Source organism: Carlito syrichta, unplaced genomic scaffold (genome assembly GCF_000164805.1).
Source record: "Carlito syrichta isolate Samal-C Ts95f unplaced genomic scaffold, Tarsius_syrichta-2.0.1 Scaffold315831, whole genome shotgun sequence".
Lineage (NCBI taxonomy): Eukaryota > Metazoa > Chordata > Mammalia > Primates > Tarsiidae > Carlito > Carlito syrichta.
The window spans coordinates 576032-584197 of record NW_007259927.1 but is presented as its reverse complement, the minus strand read 5'-3'; the positions used below and the strand labels follow the sequence as shown (position 1 = coordinate 584197).

The 8166-nt window shown below is 41.0% G+C and overlaps 1 protein-coding gene across 1 annotated transcript in view; it reads left to right on the top strand.

Moving 5' to 3' along the window:
* The window catches only part of DSG2 (desmoglein 2), a 53877-nt gene that overhangs the window by 22514 nt on the left and 23197 nt on the right, over positions 1 to 8166 (top strand). Inside the window, exons 3-6 of the mRNA XM_008073387.2 lie at positions 747 to 881; positions 3997 to 4158; positions 4292 to 4436; positions 5908 to 6074. Of these exons, the coding sequence (XP_008071578.1) occupies positions 747 to 881; positions 3997 to 4158; positions 4292 to 4436; positions 5908 to 6074 (609 nt within the window). The remainder of the gene's footprint in view (positions 1 to 746; positions 882 to 3996; positions 4159 to 4291; positions 4437 to 5907; positions 6075 to 8166) is intronic.

The window sequence follows — 8166 nt, the reverse complement described above, 5'->3', positions numbered from 1 at the left end:
GCAGCCTTGACCTGCCGGGCTCTGGCGATCCTTCCACCTCAGCCTTCCAAGTAGCTGGAATTACAGGCGCGCGCTACCACATCCGGCTAATTTTTTGTTTTATTATAGAGATGAGGTCTCACCAAGTTGCCCAGGTGGGTCTCGAACGCACGGGCTCAGGCAGTCCACTCACCTCAGCCTCCCAATTTTAAGGCCACTAAATTACTCTTTAGCCTTTTGAGCTCTTCACTCTGGGAAATCTTACTGTTGAAAACAAATCCCTACCACTTTACTAGTTTAGAGACAATCTCTTGAACTCCTATAGAGTTTGCTAGAATACATACATTTTCTGTAAGAAAATGAAACTTTATAAGAAATACAAAGCATACCTTAAAACTTACACTATTTTTAAAGTTTAGGCCAAGTGTAGTGGCTCACACCTGTAATCCCATCACTTCAGGAGGCCGAGGCGAAAGGATCGTTTGAGCCCAAGATTTCAAGACCAGCCCAGACAATATAGTGAGACTTCATCTTTAGAAAAAAAATTTTTTTAAATTAGCCAAGCATAGTGGCACGTACCTGTAGTCCTAGCTGCTGAGGAGGCTGAGGCTGCAGGGAGCCGTGATCATGCCACTGCACTCTAGCCTGGGAAAGAGAGTGAGACCCTGACTCAAAAAAAAATAAGGTTTAGTAAATTATAAAATACCATGCTAACATTTTATGTTTATGATACATGCTAATTTTTTGGCAATATTCTATCGTTGTAGGCCTTAAACACAAGACATGAAAACAAGCTGCTTCCTAAACATCCTCACTTAGTGCGGCAAAAGCGGGCCTGGATCACTGCCCCGGTGGCTCTTCGGGAGGGAGAGGATCTGTCCAAAAAGAATCCGATTGCCAAGGTACTTTCTCAAGAGGAGCATGAAATGTATGCATGCAATTAAAATAATGCTGCGAGAAAAGTTTCATGTACACTTTAAAATGTAAGGAAAAGAATATCATGTACTTACTGAATTTTTTAGGATTCAAGATGTATTTGTACTTTTTAGCAGAAGGTGCCAGATCTAAGATCCTCTTTCCTGTTCTGGAAGATGTAGCCTCGCTGGCAAACATACGTATAACTGAGTTTTGATTCAGTCAGAAGTTAAGTGATCTGGCACTAGTTTAGTCTTTAACACAGTGTTACCAATGCCCAGAAGAGGATATTATTTAAAAACAGTTTTCAAATGAAAAGAACTGATGTCAGGCAGTCCCCTTGGGTCCCCTCCCACTGTGGGAGTGTTTCTGTCTTCTTAATAAATCCTGCTTTCTAAAAAAAAAAAAAAAGAAAGAAAGAAAAGAAAAGAACTGATGTCTAATAGATAGGGTGACTGTGCTCCTTTGCCTGGGACAGTCCTGATTTATAACTGTCGTCCTGATTTAATAATTAATAGCTCCCCATTAATAGCTCCTAAAAGGTCTATTTTTTGAGAAATTATACAATAATCCTACTGTATCTCAAAACTGGTATATGCAGACTTGAACCCTTGATTTTTTTCCCCCCAAAGCCTCCCTCCATAAGTTCTATCCATTTCAGTAAATGGTACTATAATTCTATTTAATTTTTCAAGCCCAAAATATAGCAAATACTGACAGTTCTACCCCCAAAAATGTATTCCCAATCTGCCCACATCTCTTCAACTCTACTGTCATTCCTCTAGTCCAGATCACTGTCACTTCTGACCTACCTTACAAAAAGACCCTCCCACCTTGTCTTCCTGCTCTCACTCTTGCCAACTCCTTCTTCCTCCCACAGAGAGTCCATTCTTCAGAAAGTAGCCAGAGTGATTTTGTGAAAAGACAAATAAAGCGTGTTCATCCCCTTAGGAAGACCCTTTCTGTAACTTCCCAGTACAATGGAAGAGATAAATTTACCCTGGTCTGCAAGAAACTATAGAATTAGTTGGTCTTGGCCTCCTCTCTGACCTCAGCACCTGTCCCTCCCTGTCCCCTACTCTGCTACATCCACGAGCGTGACAAGAAGCTCATTCCAACCAACCGTTCTTTTTTTTTTTTTGAGTTGGAGTCTCACTCCTTTGCCCAGGCTGGAGTGCAGTGGCACGAACGCCTACAGCCACTGCAGCCTCAACCTGCTGGGCTCCTGTGATCCTTCTGCCTCAACCTTCCAAGTAGCCGGAACTACAGGCATGTGCTACATGCCTGGCTATTTTTTATTATATTGTGGAGACGAGGTCTTGCCAAGTTTCCCGGGCTGGTCTCGAACCCGTGGACTCAGACAATCTACTTCCCTCGGCCTCCCAAAGTGCTGAGATTACAGACTGAGCCACTGAGTCCTGCCATCAGCCGCCCAGTCTTTGCAATGGCTGTTCCCTCTGCCTGGAGTTCTCTCCCTACGGACATTTGCAATATGTCACATCTTCAAGCCTCTCTGCTCAAGTGTCACCTCCTTCTCCCTGCCTCAATCTTCAATCTCATTTCTCTCTCTCCTCTTATCCTTTTCTTTATAGCATATTTCACTACCAAACATTATGGGATACATTATGCTTATTCTTTGTCTCTCTTAGTAGAGTGTAAATCCTCTGAGGGTGGGCTTAGCCCTCAGGGTTCACAGTTCACACCCTGTGCCCTGAACAATGCTGGTATACAGTAGGTGCTCAATAAACATTTGTGAGATTGAACACATGTTCACAGCTAAGTGTTCCCTTCCTCTTTCCAGTCTTTTCAGAACAATTGTGCTATGCAACTGTGAAATGTAAGGCAAAAATTTCCTTTTCCAACAACATGCTGCTTTCACAAAAGCCTTCTGAAATCTAGATATTTAAAGTATGGCGTTACATAATTACACACACACATACACACACACACACACACACACATACGCACACACACACACACACACACATTATATATATATGTTAACCCAGTTTTTTGTTTTGTTTTGTCTTACTGTCTTGAGATAGCTGAGCCATTCACACATTCTTTCAATAATTTTCCCTAATATGCATTAATTCCTTAGGGTTATAACAAGGATTAGCCATTCTTTTTACTAATTTTAGTTATATATATATTGTTAAAAGTGAAATTTGCATAAAAAGCAAAACTTCTTGTTAAATTTCTCCAACTTTCCAAATTCCCTACCTAGTGGCAATACTGTCAACAGTTTAGTATCTTCCAGGCTTTATGAAATGCATATGGATGTATATATTCACATAATCTTACTTGCATACATTTGCATAGTCAAACCTATTTAACTGTGGGCCTAGCACAGTGACTTGCACTTTGGGAGGCCAAATTAGGAGGATTGCTTGAACCAAGGAGTTTAAGACCAGCCTGGGCAACATGGCAAAACTATGTTTCCACAAAAAATTTAAAAATTAGCCAGTCATGGTAGCATACACTTACAGTCCCAGCTACTCAGGAGGCTGATGTGGAAGTATCACCTGAGTGCAGGATGTCGAGGCTGGGGTGAGCCATGATCATGCCACTATACTCCAGCCTGGACAAGAAAGTGAGACCCCACCTAAAAAAATATGTTGTCGTATTACCCTTAATGTCCTGAATTTCGTCAAATGTCTTCGATATTACCTTTATCTTTGGGCAAAGAAAAAGTCACTGGGGCCAGATCATCTGAGCATGTTCCCATACAGTTATTTGTACAGTGCTGCCAATGTAACCACATGGTGGCAAGTTCGCAACTTAATTGTCAGACCTCAACAAATAATGACAACAGCTCTGATGGCCACTCCAGAAAAAGAGTTTCAAAATTGCTTTGATGGGTGGACTAGGCACTGGCGTCAGTGCATAGCTTCCCAAGGGGAGTACTTCAAAGGTGACCATAGTGATATTCAGCAGTGAGGTAGGTAGCACTTTTTCTAGGATGATTCACAAACCTAGTTGTCAGACCCCATATCTACCTGTAAACTATAGAAAATCACATCTTGGCCTTTTTACTAAGGTCAAATGTAGTAAATTATAGAAGGTTCAACTTGAAACAATCCTGTGCTTTTTTTATGTTAGATACATTCTGATATTGCAGAAGAAAGAGGACTAAAAATTACATACAAATACACTGGAAAAGGGATTACAGAGCCACCATTTGGTATCTTTGTCTTTAATAAAGACACCGGAGAATTGAACATTACCAGTATTCTTGATCGAGAAGAAACACCATTTTTTCTGGTAAGAAAACTTTACACGTATTAATTTGAAGTAGGGGTTTTTGTTAGTTGGCATAATTTATTTTATCATCATTTGATAGTGTGGTAATTAATTTACCTTTAAATCTTATTTATTATTTATGTCATGGTTTCAGCTAACAGGTTATGCTTTGGATGAAAAAGGAAACAGTGTAGAAAAACCATTAGAGCTACGCATTAAAGTTCTTGATATCAATGATAATGAGCCAGTGTTCACGCAGGACATCTTTGTTGGATCTGTCGAAGAGTTGAGTGCAGCACGTAAGAGTTCTTTTTTTTTTGTTTTTGTAAATACCTAAGGTCATTTTGTCCCCATTGTATAGAGAAACTCTAAATACCATATCTTAACGGAAGTTGAATATTATCCACAGGACAAATAATAATAATAAACTTATTGCTTTAAGTTCAAAACTGCTTTTCTTATAATTCAAAGGTCTTTACATGCCATCTTTTTTTACTCTTAGAACATACATGGTAGGTTGATGTGACAGGGAAGGTCTCTGTAGTAACTACTTAACTCTGCCCTGTAGCAGGAAACCAGCCATAGACAATATATAACCAAATGAATCTAGTTGTGTTCCAGTGAAATTTTATTTACCAAAACAGGGGCCTGGCCCATTTGGGCCCTTTGGCCATAGTTTGCTGACCTGTGTCTTACACTATTTCTACTATTAGGTTTACTGACAGTGTTGTTCAGTGCAGTTCTCTATATGAGGGACTTGAAAGAAAGATTTCTCTTTGATCATAATATAAAGAATAGTTGTGCTACTGATTTTTTTGTATCTTACTAAATATCAGGATCATGTATCTATTCATGTTTCTTTCTTTGCATTGGCTATTAGTATTATAAACAAATCTGGGCAGAGCGCAATGACTCACACCTGTAATTGCAGCACTTTGGAAGGCCAAGCCAGGAGGATTGCTTGCAGCCTGGAGTTTAGCCAGCCTAGGCAGCATAGCGAGACCCCGTCTCTACAAAAATAAAAAAATAAGTTGGGCATGGGTGTTACACGCCTGTAGTCCCAGTTATTCCAGAGGCTGAAGTGGGAGAATCACCTGAGCTCAGGGGGTCGAGGCTGCAGTGAGCTGTCATCATGCCATTGCACTCCAACCTGGGTGACAGAGTGAGACCCCAATTAAAAAAAAAATAACAACTGTAATCCCAGCACTTTGGGAGGCCGAGGTGAGAAGATTGCCTGAGCTCAGGGGTTCGAGACCAGCCTGGGCAACTCGGTGAGACCTCGTCTCTACAATAAATCAAAAAATAAGCTGGGCATGGTAGCACGCGCCTGTAGTTCCAGCTACTTGGAACGCTGAGGTGGAAGGATCGCCTGAGCCCAGCAGGAGGTCAAGGCTGCAGTGGCCATGGGCGTACCACTGCACTCCAGCCTGGGCAACAGAGTGACCCTCCAGCTCAACAGCAACAACAAAAAATCTGCCTCCTCAACAATTTCAGAACTCCACCCTAACCCTGGCCTTGTCCTCATCTTGTTTTTTCTACTCCTATACTCCCCAATTTCTTTTTTCTTTTTTTTCTTTGTGACCATACCTTACTCCACACCAATCTCATTCTCATCCAGTTAAATGATTGACTGTGATCGACATTATGTGACTTTTGATAAGCACCTGAAATCTTTTATGGAACAAGCTAAAAAAAGAACTGTAAATAGAATAACAACTCATGTAAGTGTGCTTAGAGTTTAATCCTGGATTCCTTGATTTCTAATGCCAGATACGCTTGTGATGAAAATCAGTGCAGTAGATGCAGATGAACCCAATACTATGAACTCAAAAATTTCCTATAGAATCGTCTCTCAGGAGCCTGCTTATCCCCCGGTGTTCTACCTAAATAAAGACACAGGGGAGATTTACACAACCAGTATTACCTTGGACAGAGAGGTGAGTTAATATTATGTTGCCTGTCTTAGAAACGCTATTATCTTTTCCAGTTTCTCCTCTCTTTATTTTTCTTTTCTGATTTTCTATTTTGTTCTGTGTTCCTCATCCACAGGCTAATTCTTGAAATTATCCTCTTTTAGGGATGTGTTGTCTAGTAGTGTAGCCGTTACCCTTATGTGACTAGGGAGCACTTGAAATGTGACTGGTCCAAATCGAGATGTGCCGTATACATATTGAGTGTGTAAAATAGGAACCAGAGGCTGGGTGTAGTGGTTCATGCCTGTAATCCCAAGACTCTGGGAGGCCGAGGCAGGAGGATCACTTGAGCCTAGAAGTTTGAGATCAGCCTGGGCAATATAGCAAGACCTCGTCTTCACAAAAATGTTAAAAATTAACCAGGTATGTTGGTGTGCGCTTGTAGTCCCTGCTAATCAGGGACTACAAGTGCACACCAACATACGTGGAGGATCACCTGAGTGTAGGATGTCAAGACTTCAGTGAGCTATGATTGTACTACTGTACTCCCGCATAGGCAACAGAGTGACACCCTCACTCAAAAAAAAAAAATATAGGTGTCAGATTTGAAAGACTTAGTATGAAAAAAAAGAATGCAAAATACCACTTTATATTTTATATATTGAAATGATAATCTTTTAGATATTATGAGTTTAAATAAAATGTACTTGTGTATGGCCCGCTGTGGTGACACACGTTTGTAGTCCCAGCTACCTAGGAGACTAAGGCAGGAGGATCACTTGCGCACAGGCATTGGAGGCTGTGGTGAGCCATGGTGGTGCCACAGCACTCTAGCCTCGGCAACAGAGTGAGACCCTGACTCAAAAAAAAAAGAAAAATACTTGTTTAAAACTAATATTACCTTTTTCTTTTTAAAATGTGGCCACGAAAAGATTTAAAATGACATAAAGACAGCCGTTCTAGGGCTTTCCTATCAGGATTCTGTTTATTAGAGAGTCCTAAAACAGCATTCTTCAATTTGGGGGTTCTCTAATGCATCATCAGTAATCTGCTCCACTGCTAATGCATATGGGGGACTGGGGGAGGGGTGAAAACGGGAGTCCTAGTTAGAGAATGAATGTATGTGTGGAGAAAAGAATGATTGTGAATCCCACATTGAAGGAAAACCAAAGTAGGTTTTCTAGAAAGTCTGTTCTCTCAAAACATTTCACTTTTTTATTTCTAATTCACGGGGGGAAGTTTTAAATGAAAAGGGGAAATTGACTTTTTTAAATGCTGCATACATGAAGGTTTCAACAGAGTACAAGAACACGAACACTATGGTGTCCTCAAATATACAGCGTCATCCACATGCATTGTACTTAGTGTTGCTTGAACAAGTGACTTGATCTGCTCAGATGGGAAGGGCTGTGTCCAACATTTCTATAGGGATCTTTGTACAATAAAAGATTATAATTATGCCTAAACTTCTACTGTACACCCTTTCACATAAAATTGGAATGGAAAAATATTTCTTGGAGTTAATAGTGTGATTGTTGTCTTCTTTTGTTTTGTCACAAACTGCTGCCTCTGAAGCATGGAAAGTTTTGCCAACAATAGTATCTGTTACTTACTGGGCATGAATCATGTGCCAGATACTGTTCTAAGCCCTTTATATGGATTAACCCATTTAATCCACATAGAAACCCTGTAAGGCAGATCCACTTATTATCCCCATTTTACACATAAAGAACCTGAAGGTCAAAGGAATTTAGTGTGTGTCCAGCACAACTAGAAAGTGACAAAGCCAGCATTGGAGCCCAGGCAACTGGCTCTATAACCCTGTGTCAGGCTGTGCACTGCTGAGTGGTTTTGCCCCATACAAGACCCCAAGCTCTTAAACTCCAGCCATACTGAACAAGCCATAGTAAGGGGACTACATGGAAGAAATGGGGTCTTTTTTAGGGGTGCAGTGTGTGGAGGCCTCACTCTGTCACCCTGGCTGAAGTGCAGTGGCAGGATCATGGCTCAGCACAGCCTTGACCTCCTGGGCTCAGGCAGTCCTTCTGCCTCAGCCTCTCAAGAAGCTGGAATTAGAGGTGCATGCCACTGCACCTGACTGATGGTTTTTTTTTTT